At 51.1% G+C, this 17,278-nt stretch overlaps 2 protein-coding genes across 2 annotated transcripts; one reads left to right on the top strand and one right to left on the bottom strand.

Annotated features, from left to right (window-relative positions):
• Nucleotides 1-413: 413 nt before the first annotated feature.
• PIGR (polymeric immunoglobulin receptor) lies at nucleotides 414-10,696 on the top strand. The gene is made up of 11 exons (XM_088526924.1): nucleotides 414-477; nucleotides 5,387-5,491; nucleotides 5,656-5,988; nucleotides 6,415-6,744; nucleotides 7,381-7,704; nucleotides 8,114-8,428; nucleotides 9,425-9,608; nucleotides 9,717-9,823; nucleotides 10,092-10,217; nucleotides 10,322-10,380; nucleotides 10,536-10,696. The coding sequence occupies exons 2-11, from the start codon at nucleotides 5,401-5,403 to the stop codon at nucleotides 10,665-10,667; spliced, it is 2,001 nt and encodes a 666-aa protein (XP_088383050.1). The 5' UTR covers nucleotides 414-477; nucleotides 5,387-5,400; the 3' UTR covers nucleotides 10,668-10,696.
• A 1,827-nt stretch (nucleotides 10,697-12,523) lies between these two features.
• LOC104573138 (interleukin-20-like) lies at nucleotides 12,524-14,057 on the bottom strand. The gene is made up of 5 exons (XM_088526941.1): nucleotides 13,904-14,057; nucleotides 13,741-13,806; nucleotides 13,242-13,394; nucleotides 12,786-12,860; nucleotides 12,524-12,676 (listed from the first exon to the last, which is right to left on the bottom strand). The coding sequence occupies exons 1-5, from the start codon at nucleotides 14,048-14,050 to the stop codon at nucleotides 12,599-12,601; spliced, it is 519 nt and encodes a 172-aa protein (XP_088383067.1). The 5' UTR covers nucleotides 14,051-14,057; the 3' UTR covers nucleotides 12,524-12,598.
• Between the last annotated feature and the right edge of the window lie 3,221 nt (nucleotides 14,058-17,278).

The following is a 17,278-nucleotide window of genomic DNA, read 5'->3' as shown; positions in this document are numbered from 1 at the left end:
GTTAATGATTCATCCCACCCAGCAAAAAATACTTTTCCTTTCTTTAATTCCAGCCACCCGCAGCTCCGACACCCGCCACCGTTCCCTGGAGCTGGCTACAACGCGGCGGGCACCCGAGAGCCGGTACTGAAGATGGCAGCAAAGCTCCTTTTTGCTGTTTTTGCAGTTTATAAAGTTCTGGGGTGCGAGGCCGTGCAGGGCCGGGGCAGCCCTGGTCCCCGGGTGGCATCGTGCACCCGCGCTGCGGTGGCCGCCCACGCTCCGGTGGCACCGTGCCCGCGCCTGCCCGGCCAGCAGATGCTATTCCTTTAAGGCACAACAGGTGGAAACGCAGGGCCGGGGCGAAGACGGGTATTTAAAAGGGTGCTGGGCGAGCAGCGTGTCCCAGGGAGGCAGGAGCGGCCGCCGGCTCCGGCTTGTCCCCAACAGGTCCCTCTGCGAGGAAAGGGGAAGACCGGGCACGAGAGGGGCTGCAGGGTGAGTAGCATCATCCCCAAAGGGAAACCTGGGCATGCACAGGGTGGGAAATGCTTTTTGGGGCCCTTACTTGTATCTGCACGGAGAGAAGATGGGATTAGTGGAGAAATGCTGGTGCACTTCCAAAGAAGGTCAGGAACATAACATCAGGCTGGCGGGTTTCATGCTTTCTTCCCCACGGTGACTTTCTAAGTGTTTCCTTTCTGCAAAAAGGAAGATGATTTATCATCCCAGTATTTGCATTCAGTCTTAAACAACTATCTAACAACAGATTTTTAGTAAGTATTACTATTATAACATAGACATAGCCTTTTGGATCATGCTCCCAGGAGATAAACCCAAGGAAGGAGACCTGGAGATTTAAGAAGCTGGTGCATGGGGCCATAGGGCTAAACCCCCATGAGCTTTGTGCACTGAATTTATCTGCAAAGCAAGTGTCCTTGCAGGATTATCCACACATTTCATCCGAAGTACAGAGGAAAAAAGTGCCACTAACAGAAATTTCTGCCAAAATAGGGGCATCAGTGCCACGCTTCAATCCATCAAACACTTCTCCTGCAGTCAGGGGCAGGACAGCGAGTGCTCTGGGTTATAGCTCCTAAAAATACTAACGGCATTAAGCTAGAATAATAGTTTAATAGCACTGAAATCGGTTTCACTTTCCAGCCCAAGAGGCAGGAAACAAAGCTGAGTACAAATGAACCGTAGGAATCCTACCTGGAATGGGGCAAGTGAGCGCACGGTAGCATCTAAGATCTTAGGAGACCGGCAGGTCACATCAGCAGGGCAAGCTCAGTGAGCATTTCAGCCTTTGCATGAGAGTCACCTTTTGCACAGAACATATTGCTGCTAAAGGACAGCAAATGAGTGGGATATGCAAAAATCCTTCACTGGGAAGGTCACAGGTACTGCAGGAATTCTTACCAGCTGTTGATTTTGAAGGAAATCCTGAAATCCTTCTGTAAAATCTGCCTAGCTGCTTCAGTGCATCACAAAATCAGCACCTGCTCTTTATTTATCTTTTTCATATTGTGATGGAGGCATCGATTTGGAACACGAAATATTTATTCTTTGTATGTGTTCAGGTCAGCTTGAACTTGTATCTTCAAAAAAAAAAAAATCTATCGCTTGCTCTCAAACTCTGTGAAGGGCAGTGAAAATGTTCTACCCAAGTGGATGGGCGGCCTTACCCAATCCCACCACAAGCATCTGAAAGTCTCTGTGCAGTGGTGGTGATGGATAGCATAAAAATGCAGCTAGACCTGGTACCTGCATATAGGAAAATCCGTTTGCACACCCCGCTCCTCGGCAGGTGGGCAAATGTCCCCGCTTGCAGCAGATCCTCTGGCACGACCGCCCAGTGCAGCAGGGTCACCATGCAGGTCTGCATCACATCATGCTCGTGGTGCCAGCCAAAATCTCTTTAAAAGGCTTTGGAGGGAAAAAAAATATAATTATATATATTATATATATATGTATAACTCCTTTTTGTACAATTCCTTAAATATTTTGGTAATGGCAAACCTGCTACAATAAAGATGGATCACCAGAATAGATTTACTAGTTTGGCAACCAATTTGTCATGTTTCACTAGCCCCATGGCACGTCCTTGACACTGGTCATTGCTAAGAGCAGTAGTTAATGGTTAATGCATGAGGCGGACACCGCCGAGCTGAGTCGGCAGGATTTGGGGACGGAGCCCCCGCGATTCCCAGCCGGCAAAGGCGGCCGCTCGCTCAGGTTGGCGCAGCCCCGACCGCGTCGTCCTGCACCTGGAGATCCTCTGCCCCAGCACCCATGAAAGCCTCGCAGGAACCTCCATCCCAGATGCCAAAACATTCCCACCGGCAACATCAAGGCACTCGCTGCACTCCGGCTCTGTGTGCCTAGACTGTGTAAAACCTGTGAGATTTGGCTCCACTTTTGTTCCGCTTTAACAGTTCCACCAAAAAGCAGCGTGGGCTGCTCGTTGCCAACACGATGCTAACAAGACTGATGCATTTACCTGTTATAAGTTGGAACACGGAGAAAAAGAGGCCATTAGGTTGCAAAAGGCCCTTGCTGCTGCCCCATCCGCAGCACTCAGCGCGGTGCCACAACGAGTAGGAGCCAGATGCGGGACGCGCCGCGCTCTGCAGCGAGCCTGGAGAAACACCAAAAACAAGTCATGGAAACGGGCTGCAAGTTGTAGCAGGTTCCCCTAGGTGAATGTCTGGGCTTTTATCAGCCCCAGGTGCTCTCACGCTTCCACCGGCCGGCCTGAGGTGCAGGAATGAATATGAATATGTGCCGGCTCAGCGCAAGTTGGGGAAAACCCCTGGTCCCTCACCTAGAAACATCTGAATCTTCTGTTTTCTAGCACGACAACTAAATATACTCGATGTGTTAGTATTATTTTGTTTATGATTGGTCTCTGCTGTTGCTTTGGCAGCAGGGAGGTTGCAGCCTTACGTGCAAAGACTCCCCATGCAGGGAGCTCTGCAGCGCTGGCACCTTCACCCTGCCTTAATGATGGACAGGGAAGAGGAATAAGCTGGCAATGCTGTGGATGCAGAACGAAAGCAAGTGCCACTTCTCAAGGAACAAGGTTCAAGTGGCATCTAAAAGGCAAGCGAAGAGAAAGGGCATCCTGCTTTGTGCCAAAGACGCAGCCACGTACGAGCCCTTCGCGTCCCCCAGCACGCGCCTGCCGCTTCGTGAACCTGCTCTGGGGATGGCACAGCTGCATCTGGCGCTTCCTCTGGTCCCAAACCTTGTCCCACCCACCCCTGCCTCTCCTTCCAGCTCCCCTCCGCCTGCAGAAGCATCAACGTGAACGAGCCGCACAGCCGCTTACTTGCTGTCCTGTTCCTACGAGCCCGACACTCATCTTCCTCCTTAGGCACTCCGAGATTCCAATCTTGTGCTCTGACCACGCACTGCAAATCCTGCAGGAAAGGCTCTTCCACAGCAAAAAAAAAAAAAAAAAAAGGAACAAGAGCCCTGTTAGAGACCGCTTTGATAAACCAACCCCTTCCAGCGCACGCACGGTGACAGCGCGGCGCAGACGGCGCGGCTGGCGTCGTTCTCGCAGAGCGCAACCCGCAGCGGGCAGCAAAGGGGGTTTCCTCCGCTATAAGTGAGCGGGTCAGTGCGGATGCACCTGACAGCGGTTTTACGTAACGGGTGGCTCTGCTTGTTTGGGCTTGCTGCACCCGGAGGTTTTCCTGCATTTGGGCAGGGAGCGCAGCAAGGAAATCACTCGATGTGAGAACAGGACTGCAAGGAGCGCAGAGGTTTGGCCCTATGCACAAGTTGTTGTCCTTGCACGGCCACAAATTGAGTACAAGCAAAAATAAAGATGCAAAAATAAAGAGGTGAAAGATCCTCTCACACTTATGCATGCATATGTGGACCTCACCAGCTCTGCTCTTGCATGCCCCTTTCTGAATATTTTATCTAATTCTTTAAAGAAACATCCTTTTCCACTTGGCAAAGATGCTGTCAGGAACCCTGCAATGGCCAGGAGCTGGTTGCTTGGACTAACAGCCTATTCAAATCTTTCTTAGCAAGATAGAAGGCCCCACTTCCTTATCCCCATGCGGCAGGGAAAGAGAGCAAGGCCACCAGGAGCCACAAGGAGCTGTTGCTAGCAAGGGTCAAACAGCAAGGCCCTTTCTGCGCAGCAGTGTTTGCTTTCTGCAAAGTGGGTTATGTTTGTCTTCTGGGATTTGCATGAAAGAGCATTTTTCATGCTCGGTGAGTTAATTATTAGCCATAGACAAGTAGCCACTGAGCAATTAGAGATCACAACACAAGGAAGAAAGCACAACAGAACACCTTTCATCTTAACAAGGAAATGAAAGCTTTTTTCTCTTGCCGGGAATTGCCCCTAATGAAATAAATCCTGTCATTTGATACCCAGAAATCAAATTCTTGCGGATGTTTGTAAAGACTTTCTTGGCATCCATCCGCTTCTCTGGAACTTGCAATAACCAGGTAGGTGCGCAGTCATGCTTGGGAGATGCACGTCCCCACCAGCGCACTGTGCAAGGGCAGAAAGGTCTCTGGGGATTAAGTCCTGGATTTCTCTGCACCATCACTCAATTCGAAACATGGAAAGATCCAAAATGTTCAGCCTGAAGAACACAGAGGCATTTCGATAAGCCCACAGTTTGATTATCCGTCGTGCTGAATCCCAGCCAAGGGGTGGGTTAGCCCTGGTTTGATGTACCAACAGGGACAGCGCTTTGTTTGATTTAAGCTAAATCTCTTCATCCTACCAGTTTTATCAGCAACAGAAGGAAGAGGGAAAAAATAAATAAATAGAAAGAACATTTATTCCTCCTTTTGACTGGCAAGTGTCCTTGACAAGAACGGGGAAGCAAAGGTCAGGCTAAATCTCCTGCAGGACCTGGTCCACGAGCGCAGGTTTTCCTAAGGAGCGGTTTTGGCAGCCTAGCCGGCAGGTGAACAAGCCTTCCTTTCACAGCAGGAAAATACGACCCCGCTATCCCAAACACTTAAAAATGGTGTGAACTTCTCACAAGGGTCAGGTTAGCAGCTCTGATCCAGGTCCCCACCGGACTTCCCTGCCCTTGGCTGCTTTTGGACCATCTTTGGACTTTAAACTGCTGAAGGGCTGCACTGATCTTCAGATGTGCAAGCATATTCAGTGCTGGATTTCCTGGCTGAAATACTTTATGTTTTGTTCTTTGGGCTGTGCACAAGTCTTTGTAGGAAAAGATGAGCAAAGTGGCCGCTTTGCAGAGGCCAAATCTTCCAGGGGAAGGTAGGATGGGGAGAGCAGAGGGGCCTGGGGTGCTCCCCTCTGCCTCTAGCAGCTCTAACTCTCCATCTGCCCCAGCTTTATGGAGCACTGGGTGCAACTCAGCCGCTTCCCAAGTGACCACTTGTCTTCTCCTTCCAGGGAGCGAAAGCAAAATGACCGTCCTGGCCTTCATCGCGTCCGTGTTCCTGCTCTCCCTCCTGCCCGCGGAAGCTGCAAGGAGCAAATACCCGCCCAAATCGGCAAGTGAGTGCGAGGCGCCCGCGGGTCGGGGTCCCCTCTCCCGGCAGCGCCCGTCACCGTGCTGGGACCTGCTCTGCAGCCTCGCTGGGTCGCGCAGCGCGCCGGGCACTCGCTGCGACCTGCTCTCTCCTTGCAGTTTTGAAGCCCATCCTGCTCTCTCCTTGCAGTTTTGAAGCCCATCTTTGGGCCGAGGGAGGTGACCGGTTTGCTGGACGGATCCGTCAGCGTGAAATGCTTCTACCCCCAAACCACGGTGAACAAGCACGACAGAAAGTACTGGTGCAGGGAGGCGACGAGGAGCTGCCAGACCATCGTCTCGTCCAACGGCTACGTGGCCGCGGGCTACGAAGGGCGAGTGTCCATCACGGACTTCCCGGAGCAAGGCGTGTTCCTCGTCAACGTCTCCGGGCTGTCCCTGGCGGACGGGGGCTCCTACCGATGCGGCCTTGGTCTCAACAACAAAGCGCTCTCCTTCCAAGTCAAGCTGGACATTTCTGAAGGTAGCAGCCTTAGAGCATTGCTTTCCTTTTCCCCTTTTGGCTGGGCTCTGTGGGAGGTCTGGCTAGGCCCTCTTTGTCCCTGGTGTTTTCACAGGGTAACATATTTTATGATCACTAACTCAGCAAAAAGAGAAATTGGGTGAAATGAACCTCCTTTAAGACCTCGAACATTTAGAAATTGCTGACTTTGCTAATCAGCAAAGGGAGGATTGCACAGAACAGTGCAAACTCATGCACTGTCCCTGGGAGAAGCCTTGGTGCAGAGCAGTGATATGGCCAAGACACCACAGTCCTGTGGTGACACAGTAGGAAAATGTCATGTTTTGCACAGGAGCTCATGGAATACAGCAGCACTACAGTACTGCAAGACTCTACTCTTGCAGAAAGCAGACTGCGGTAAACCCTGACCAATGCTCCTTCCCGCAGGTCCAAACGTGCCCGAGGAAGCTGAGCTCTTCTACGTGGAGCTGCACGGCTCTGTGACCATCACCTGCAGCTTCGGTTCCGAGTACGAGAGCACCAGGAAATACCTGTGCAAGTTGGAGAAATCCGGCTGCCGAAACATCATCGACACCTACGGGAAGGTGGATGACGACTACGCGGGGCGCATTTTGCTGAGCAATGAGAACACCGCGGGGTCGTACAGTGTCATGATCACCCAGCTGGGCTGGGAAGACGCAGGGCTCTATCTGTGCGGTGCTGGGGTCTACGAAGAGAGCGGAGAAACCAAGGAAGTGGATCTGCACGTCTATGAAGGTCAGTGAGACATTCCCAAGTGGTCTAAAGAGCTCTATATGGGTTCCCTTCACTCTGTTTCTCTTTAAAAGTAGCACTAATGGTCTCATTTTACTTAACAAGGATTTTATTTTCTTTTCCTAGAGTGCTATTATTCTGTCCTCTCCAATAGATCCTTCTTTCTATTCATGTATCTATCAGTCATGTGCTAAATCATGACCAATAAGGCCCAGATTGTACCTTGAGAGTTAGTTTTCCTGGCAGGGGTGAGCTATCTCCCTGGTGAATTATTCCTGGTAATTTGAGACAGGAAGACTGTCTCTTCAAATATTTTAATTCCTTAAATTTTAAAACGATACATAGATAGGAAGGAAAAAACTTGTCCTTCCTCTTAAAAAGGAAGTGATACTTAGAAATGTTGATGCATAAGACAACAACAACCCAGTTAATTTAGGAAAAGGAGAGACCCGACAGATCCTTTGGGGTGAACTCCTATCAGCCCTAGGGTGGTCTCCTACCATTGGTAGCCTAGAGCTTGACCCAGTCTCATTATAGCAGCGAATACAGTTTTGTTCAGCCTGATTTATTCCCTTGGGGGACTGCTACATGGGGAAAGGTTAGGTATGTAAAATCGCTTGCTTCATTTTGTATCGCCAGGGACAGACGTTCCTCAAGGAAAACACACACTACTTGGGGTGAAAGGAGGTTCAGTGACCATTGAATGCCACTATAATGCTAAAGAAAGAAGCTCATTGAAGTACTGGTGCAAGTGGAGAAAGAACGGGTGCTCCCGGATAATAGGCAGCAATGGGTTTGTGTCAGACCAGTACGAAGGAAGAGTGGCCATGTACGATGACCCGGAGAACAACACCATTACCATCATCCTCAACCAGCTGGCGGACAGCGACAACGGCTATTATTGGTGCATGACAGATGAAAAGAGGGAGAAGAAAACAACGAAGGAGCTGAAGGTTGTGGATGGTATGGGCACATGTATTGCGGGTTCCCTGCCCACACAGTGGGTATGAAAGAACTTCCTACGCACCAGCACTAAGTACTAGGCTTTTGCAAGGAGACATGAGTTCCTTCTCTGAAATTACTGCAAAATTTTGCAGTAATTTCAACCCCCGCGGTAATTTTAATGGAAGCACCAGGTTTCAGGTCTGTGGGGAAGTGTTGGCAAGCAGCATCTCATCACAACCACCTCTCACCCCTCACAAAACACAACTTTTGCCCAGAAATACGTGTGCAGCATCTAGTACTGATTCAGTGGTGCAAGGAGCGCTTTCCCTCAAAGATGTCTCTTGTGGCTCACATCATGGTACTGCTACCTGTTTGCTACCATGACTGAAACTGCTGACCTCCCTCTCCGGTTGTGTCTTCCTCACAGGGCAACCCAGTTTAACAGGAATGGAGGAGGTGGAAGCCAGCGTGGGTGCCCCGGCACAGCTAGCTTGCTCTTACCCATGCAAGTACTACTCCTACGAGAAGTACTGGTGCAAGTGGACCAGGACCGGCTGCACCCCCGTGGAAGCTTCCAACCAAAGTCACTCCGAGCTGAACGTTGACTGTGACAAGGCCAACAAGACCGTTGTCCAAAATTTTGACCACGTGGCATTGACGGACCAAGGCTGGTACTGGTGCGGGGTGAAGCGCAACGGCGTCTACGGGGAAACCAGGGCCACGTACCTGCGGGTATCCGGAGGTGAGCTGGGCGGCAGAGCGGGCAGGGGCGTCCGTGCTACCCACAGAACCGCGCTGCCGTCTCCGAGGAGGAAATGCTTCCCGCATCCACTAGGTTGCAGCACCTCGAAACAGAAACGCTCTCGCCCGGCCAGCCGAGATCACTTCGGTTTGGCGATCTCTGCAGATGCTCTCATCTGCTCACTGGTGTCAGCGCCTCCTCCTTCCCAATCACTAAGAGAAGCAAGTCTGTACAAATCACTTCCTTCCACCCCATTTTCTGCCTTTTGACTCTGTTCCTAGTAGTTGTTGCTATTACAATTTGCAGCATCACTCAAAAGATACAGCATCTGACACGTGGTGTGTGAAAAGCAGCAGGGGGTAGGAGATGCATCCGACCCCTGGGAGCTTATGGTCTTAATAGACAGGAAAATTGTAGGATGCAAGAAAGGAAGGGCAGCCACCACATTCCCTCTCTACGAGCAAGGGATTGGGCTCCCTTCCCTGCAGTGTTTTGGACTGCAGATGTTTTCCTCGGGAAGGGATGTTGGCAGCAGGGCAGAGCTCCAGCATCGCCTTAGAAACCCCGCACGCAGCTCAGCCTGCCTGAGCACGAGATAGGCAGGAACTGCTTAGAGAGGGGCAGCCTCATTTCACTGCCCTTGGTGGGCGAAGGGCAAGAAGTAAAAGCAAGCTGAGTATTCAACCTATTTCCTTGCAATGCTACAAAAACAAGATTTAAAATCGCAGTAGGTTTCCAAAGCATATGTGCAAATACAGAAGGAGGTAACTGAAGATTTTTGCAAGATATTGTTTTGGGCTAAGTTTTTCCAGGCGTCTAAACCACAATTTCAAGAATCACACACATACATATATGTGTGTTTTTTTTTTATATATATATATATATATATATAAAATCCAATACCCAGATGCACAAATCCAATCCAATGCACAAAATACAGAGCATGCACTTACCTTCCCTCCTTCTTTCCATGCACTCACCTCCCTTCTTCCGCAGCGAGTCTCCCTGTGGAGAACACCGCTGATGCCGTCCCGGAGCTCTTGGACGTGGATGCCCCCAGCAGCACCCGGGAGAGCCGCGTTGCGGTCCAGGACAGCCGTGCTGTGGTCCAGGACAGTCGCGTTGTGGCCCAGGACAGAGCCAGCAGCAGCGGGGCGCAAAGCCCAGCGGCCGCGGGGAGGTGAGTCCCGGCCGAGCCTTGGCCGCTTGCTGTTCTCGAGAAGTTGATCTCGACTCACGTGGTTCAGAGGCACCAGGTCACAGCACGTGTTGCATCTCCCCCTCGCAGCGGTGGGCCCAGTTCGCTCGTGTTAGCCCTTGTCTCCGTTGGCGGAGTCCTCGGGATCCTGGCTACGGTTTTTGCTGTTTACAAGTACAGGCAGATAAAGCGCTCGGGTGAGTCCGTGCCGCTCGCAGGAGAAGTTGGTAATGTTGAGATGGGAGGGCTGGTGTGAGTGGAGCATCCCAGGTGCTCCCGTGGTGGGAAGGGCAGGGAGCCCGGCTCGCAGCATCTCCAGACCCGCGGAGATGCAGAGACTGGAGCCCTACACGGAGCTGAGGAGCTGGGGGGAAGGAGCAGGGCTGGGAAGGAGCGGGGCCGGGAAGGAGCCGGGCCGGGAAGGAGCTCACCAGCGCCGCGTGCCCCTCGTCTCCCCTCTCGCAGAGCTGGTTTCGGTGGGCAGCTACCGGACGAACATCAGCATGTCGGACTTCGAGAGCGCCAAGGAGTACGGCGCCAACGACAACGCCTGCATGACGGGGACGCAGGAGACGCGGATTGGGGGGGACGGTAAGAGCGCGGGAGGCCCTGGGAGGTGGAGGAGGCGCCGCGGGAGCGGGGTGCCCCTTGGCCAAGGCAGCACAGATCCTCCCTGACGTGTCCCTTTCCTCCAGAGTTCGTGAGCACCGCGAGTGAGCCCGAGAGCGCCGCCGAGGCCAGGAAGGCCAAAAGGGTAAGAGGCGGCGGGTGAGAGCCCTGGGAGGGGTTGGCACAAAGCCAGGAGCAGGGCCAGGTTGACGCGCTTAGAGCCCACGAGCGAGGGATGCTCCGGGGAGCCCGGCTCAGCCCCGCGGCTCCTCCTGCAACGCTGCCCTTGTCTCTCCGCAGAGCTCCAAGGAGGAGGCCGACGTCGCCTACTCGGCGTTCCTGCTGCAGGCGAGCGCCGTGGCGCAGGAACACGGCGCCGAGGGCGGCGGGGACGCGGCTGCCCCGCCGGAGCGCTGGGATGGCCCCATGTGAGCGCGGGACGGCCCCGCGCCGCGGTCCCCAGCTCCAGCACCGCTTGCTTCGTCTCGATCCGCTCCGTGTGCCATTCCCCTGGGAGGGGAGGCTGGGGGCCGCGCGACGGACCCGCTCCCCGCACCGCCACGGAGCGCTCTGCTTCAATCCCTTCCAGGTCCTGCTGGGCTCTATAGAAAAAGCATAAAAATATTCATATACAAATCCTGGAATAAAGACACGTGAGCTCTCCCCTTTTATCCGATCCCATTCCCGCTCCTTTCCTTCCTTCCCCTGCTGCGGAACCACGCAAAGCCACGCATCAGGATCAAGTCCCGGGTCTCAAGCATCACGTCTCCGTGTCGAAGTTGGATCCCCTCTCCAGCATGTTGGAAAGGGCAGCACGAGGTGCTCATGGGCTGGGACTCACCTTGGCCTGCCCTGGGCTGCTGGAAGGGAACGAAGGATCCCAGATCAACAGGAGAGGCTGCATGGACCCATCCAGCTGAGGAACACTAATGCATAGAGATTTCCGAGCTGAAAAACCCCTTCCCTCTCTTCTTTCCCAGCTCAGCTTCCTCCTGAGCAAACTACTGAGCCGCCACCTCTTGCTAGCAGCAGTCACACATGGTTTTGCACAAAAAACTCTCCACATTGCATAGAAAAATGAGTAAATAACAGCAAGAGACCTATCCAGGTATGGAGGCACGGGTGCTGTGCCTTTCCCAGGAAGGGCTGAGGATCAGGGCGCTCTCAGAACCAGCCCATTCCCCTCCTTCCCCTCTCCGGGCCGGACTGTCCGTTACGTGCACTGAGCTCCGCAGGACCTCGGTCCAGCTTGGGTCTCCACAGGACCAACACAAACCCCCGCGATGCTCCCGGGCTGCATCCCGCCCACGGCGCTCCGTTCCCGCGGGATGGAGCCGCTCACGCAGCGACCGGCTTCGATTCGCAGCGCGACACAGGCCAACCTAGCTCCACGCAACCCCAGCAGCTTGCTTTGAAATGCAAAAATGAAATAAAGAGGTCTTAGCTCCAAATTTGCCAGCAACTATTACAAATAAAATTGCTTTTTTAAAAAAGCACTAGCATTTACAGACACATTCCTAAGTTTTTTCCTATACTTGAAAACTTATGATTACCAGCAGCAACTATAGCAGTTATAAAGGACTCACACTGAATTCTGCTCAAAAAGTTTCGCTGACAAGAAACAATAATACCTCTGAATTTTGGCAAATGCAGTCTAACACAGACTAGCAGTTTTTAATGAGGTTTATTTATAGTAAATGCAACCAATTTACACGAAATGTAGTACTGAGTGTCAGTAAATTGCATAATACACACAATCTTTTTTCCTACTATTCAACAACCACATATATTACATTAAAGAAAATTTACTTTACTTCTTTTACTGGTAAGGCAGAAAATACCATTTCAAAAGTAAACACAGGTTTTAATGCTGGAAGTCCCTGCTAGGGTTACTCTTGCAAGCACTGCCCACCCTGTCCACAGGCTGGTTTCAGCACTCTAAAATGAGCCCAGCTCTATAAGTGCTGTTCTGTAGCATTAACTAGATCATAACCGTAGCTACCGGGGATCCAGGATTCATTGATACATACAAAGAATTTATAATTTAAACAATAATTCTATTATATTAGCATAGCATACATCTGCTGATAACACAGGAGAAACGCTTCTAGATTTGCCCTTGAGAGCATCCTTCGCCAGAAGACGAGTGCTCTGCTGATTGGGTTGACCTCAACGCTTCTGGCTTCATTCAAGACTCTAGGGACACGTTACTGGTGATCCAAAACACTTAGTGTTTGAGCAAACATCAGCTACAATCAGTGAGAACCAGCTTTGAAACACGACATTATTTCCACAACCAACATGGGCACGGACACCGCATTCCCAAACGCAGGTCCCTGCCACGGGGTAACGCTGTCCACGCTCTAACGAGACTTCTCCATCCAGTCTAGCAGGATATCCAGCTCGCCTAAGGATTTCATTGCTGCCGATGTGACATTCAGCTGAAATCGATATACAGGAGCAAGCCGTAAGTAACGATAGCAATTATAACCTTGTTAAGGTGAATTGGAGTACTTGCATTAATTAACAGACATATTGTCACCCACTTACCCCTTTGTAGTTGGCCAGTATTTGCTTGAATTTCTCTGTGGACTCCTGGCCACACTTGCACATGTTTTGGTTATGCTAGAAGAATAAGAGAGAATTCATTTGTTTGGAGCTTTCATTTTTAAAAATAAGAGATCACTTTCTAACTGCAATGGAAATTATTGTGCAGACTGAGTCCCTGTGAAACTGAAAAATGCTGCACTCAAACCCAGCTTCAGCTCAGAATTTGCTCTAATAGAGAGGACTGGTATAAATGGTAGTTTTGAGAGCTAACATGGGATGTGGCTGATGAAGGGGCAAACAGCAAACACTCTCAGTGGACCTGCAACCTCTCCATTTCATGTCCCTCTCCCACCTATCTCTGCTTAAAACCATGTTTATAAGATTTTGTAACATTATCAAATGCTTGGCTCTACTTATATACCATGGAAACAAACTTGGGGAACCCTGCAGACTTACGCACTGCGCGAGGTTCCTCTTGATGCTGAGGAAAGAGTTGGCGATGCTGCTGATCTTTCGGTTGACGTAAGAATCCTCAGTCGTGCAGTATTTGAAGACCTTGTCCACATAGAAGTTGAAGAGGTGATGGATGATGCAACATTTTTCTGAAGACTTAAGCAATACATTTCATTTTAAAGGTCTTCCAAAGTGCTCTACGCCCACAGTTTCCAGCAGACTCTGTCCCCCCAGCAGAAGATGCCACCTCTGTCACTAGATGTAGCTGACAGGGCGATGTTTGGGACACATACTTTGCCTTGATGGAGACTGATAATATCTATAGGTCGTTATTATAGACTGATTTGCCTGAAGATCAGTATTCAGCAAGTCCCATTTAGTCACCTAAAAGAGCTGCTGACTTGGAAGCTGTGTATTAGAGGACCCTGAAACCCGGAGCAGTGGCCACGGTAGCACATAGGGCCACTAAGAGAGGAAGAGGAGAGCCCAGCAAGGCGCCTACCTTAATCCTGTGCAGGGAGTGCGGATGGGACAGGATGCTCACGGTGCGGATGGGGTCTCTGCTTTGCTGTGCAGGCAGAGAGAGCAGTGGTGAGAGCGGGATGGTCCCCGGAGCCGCTCGGGAAGGACTTTCCCACCCCACCGGAGCCCTCGGCAATACTTACAATGTTGGCTTTAATCGCTGCAAAACCAGCCCTAATTTCATTCACGCTCATTGAAATCCGGCAAGGTCCAAAGCGGAAGATTTTGTTCCCGTGCGCTAGCATCAACCAGCACATAGCAGAAAAGAGGAAAATGTGGGATCCCTTCATGCTGTGGTGAGATGCAAAACTTGCCGTCTGGCTGCCTCGAGGACCTGCACAAGGAAGGACAGTATTTCCTCACTGTCTTTCCTCTAAGAAACAGAAAAATTAACAAAAGTTACTACTTCCTATCAAGATTGTAAACATGTGATTTCTGAGCTTACATTATAACCCCTCTTTGTGGGTTACACATCCACGTAAAAGAACAGCTCAAGCCACAGTAAAAGTACCTTGAACAATTCAATTTGTTCATACATGCTATGAGTTGAGAATATAATTGTGATATTTATGAAAAGGCACAGATTTTAGATATTATTTGTTGCATATGTGTATGTGCATTAGAACACCCTGGTTAGTGTGTTCTCAGATCTCTGATGCAAGAGAAGAAGAAGGAAAAAAAAAAGCGTTAAATTTCTCAAAGGAGGAAAGAAGACTGAAAATGCCAGTGAAATCTAGCATGTAAATACAGTTTCTCTCAAAATTTTCAATGGAAAAATAAATAATAACTGCTAATAATAACTGCTAATAAATTTAGCAATTAAAAGCCTCCTGAATCAAAGAAAGCAAAACTGAAGGTAACTGTGCCTGAAAGTAGGAGCTTGAACAAAGAGGCCACTACAGCAGCAGGAGCAATTAGGTACAAATTCCTAGAGCAGAAAGACAAAAATCAGCGTTTTACCTTTTTCCTGATGCAGACTCACCTGTCTCTCCGATCTCTGACCCGAAGAGCTCTGAGGAACAAGTTTTTATCCAGGTATGGGGAGGAAATAACTCTCGGATTAACTTTTGGGATTTTTCTCCCTTTTCCCAGCACAGATTTCCCTTTGTAATTTGCTGAATTAATTACTCAGTGAAAGGGACCAACTCATGCACCCACAGGTGTTTCTCTAGCACATGGAGGCGGGAAATCTTGGCATTTCCTTATCATCCTTTATTCAGGAAAAAGGATGTGACCGAAAGGAGGGACCATCCTTGGGGCTGTGTCTCTCCCGGACTCCTGTGCTCGGGGATGCCTCGGCAAATATTCCCAGGAAAGGGCCTTTCCAGGCTAGGAAAAGGGTGGGGAAAAAAAAAGCAGAAAGGGACCTTTTTGGCTGCGGAAGCTGAGCGGCATCAGCGCACAAGAGGCTCTGGTCTGGGCGTCCCACAGCAGGAGCATTTCTGGCGTTTTCACTACATTTCCAGGTCCATATTTTAGACGATCGTGCACAGTCCAAAGCTGCCGTTCTGCAAAGGAAGAGAGATTTCACATAGCCCATTCCATATCTACCAGCCTTGCAGCAGGGAAAGATTTTCCCTGCGGAGGGGCAGGCTGGAAGGGCTCCCCTTGCCCTGCAGGTATCAGCAGCGTCACCTGATGTCCCAGGGCCAGGCTCTCCAGGACGGCCATCCCGGGAAGGTGGCAGTGGGCTGGTGCCCAGGGAGGACACTAGGGTATCTCCACACCTCGCCTTAGGCTCCAAGGGCAGTTCTGTAACCCCTCTGGAAGAGCTCAGTGTGGTCTGCAAGGAAAAACAAGCATTGAGCAACCTCCTTGGGCTGCTCATTCCCCATAGAAAGAGCCAGATGGACTAGAGCACATGGGCATGGCAAAGGAGGACCTTTAGTCCCCAACCAACCTCTAAAGAGCCACTTTGCCACAGATGAGGACAGCAACCCATATGCATGACTCCTGCAGTGGGGATATCGCTCTGCAGGTCGGAGCAATTTTAGAGAAATTTCCTGGGTGAGTAATTTATTGATAACAAATTCAACCCTGAGACTACATCCATCATCACAGCAGGACTAAGCAAATACTGTCTATGCCCAGGCTAGTCACAGTTTTGCATACCTTTGACATCACCACAACGCACGCAGCAAATACCCACCTCAGCCCCTGTATCTCACTGTATGCAAGGAAACAACCCCAAGGCAGGTCCCAATCCGCAGTGGGCTGCGTTCCCCCTGAGGTGCTGGAGCGATGCTCGGCAGCACGCGAATTCCCCGCTTCCGCGTGTGATTGCAGCGAAAGTTCCACCCGGAGCGGAGGAAGAGGCAGCGAGGGCTCGTCTGTGCCAACACCTTTCCCAGCTCCACACCCAGCCCCAGTGAGGAAATGAGGGAAGAGGCAACGAGTTGTTACTTAATTATGTAAATTGCAGATGAGAAGGGATTTCTTTTTTCCTTTTAGTGACTGAATTGATGCTCAAGAGACAGGTCAGCCAAATGACAGCAGGAAAGAACCTGTCATGACTTAAAAACTGCTGGGCAGGCCCACGAGGAAAGATGACAGAGTAATAAGGGAGCAAGGTGCTGTGTTACCAGGGACCTCGGGCTTAGCCTTGCTGTCCTTTGACTGGCCCTTTGGAGAGCAGCAATGACAGCATCGCCCTGTCCTCCAAGGGCAGATAAGGGCATAGGAAGGTTAGACTTTGGGACACACAGCGGGTACAGTCGTCATCTTTGGTTTTGAAGCATAGCCACAAAGACGGTGCTTGGCTATGCCAAGCGATGGCCCTCTGGATGCAGGAGCATCCCGGCTGTTCAGAGTGGGTCTGATCCAGGCCACCACAAAAGGCAAATTAGCAGGGATTTCAGCAGGCATTCGATGGAGTCCTGGGTGCAGCTATTGCCCTCGGCCTGGTGCTGTGCCCAGGTGGTTCCCCGTGCGCACGGAGCTGCAGCAACGGGAAAATGACATCAGGGAAGGGGCCAGGCATTGCTCACCCGCTCTGGGAAGGAAGAGGAAAAGAAGAAACAGGGATTTCTGGAACATGGTAGCATGACAGCGCAGGTGGCAACATCAGCTAATAAAATGGGAAAGGAGGCCCCGGGGCACTCGCTCTGGGTAACCAGGTCTTTTGCACAGGGCAGCGCTCACTGGGCACTGCTGTGGGAAGCAGCTCGGTCCCTGGGTTCCTCCTCATGCCCGATGGGGAAGGCTCCTCCCGGGGGACTTCACAACAAGCACCGGGCAAATTCAAAGTAGCTTTTGGCCAGGCAGCCTCATCCCTGCCGTGCCCAGCTCAGACAATAGCTGCCCCACAGAAACAGCAGAACAATTAATGCAGAAAATCACCGTCTTGCAGGCAAATGAGCAGTCAAGATTTCTTCTTCCATCCTGCGGCGCGTTCTTGCCCGCCTGCGGGCGTCATTACCGCAACGGGGCCTCAGTTTCCCTCTAAGTCTGAGTCAGTCCCGTGCTTTTCCAGCATCTCTTTTCCACTGACATCAGTCGGGCGGCTGCGTTGCAAACGT

This window comes from Tinamus guttatus, unplaced genomic scaffold, assembly GCF_059628265.1.
Source record: "Tinamus guttatus ecotype Peru unplaced genomic scaffold, ASM5962826v1 Tinamus_guttatus_pri_ptg000259l, whole genome shotgun sequence".
NCBI classification, from domain to species: domain Eukaryota; kingdom Metazoa; phylum Chordata; class Aves; order Tinamiformes; family Tinamidae; genus Tinamus; species Tinamus guttatus.
The sequence above is the reverse complement of the archived record's forward strand: the minus strand, read 5'-3'. Positions and strand labels throughout refer to the sequence as shown.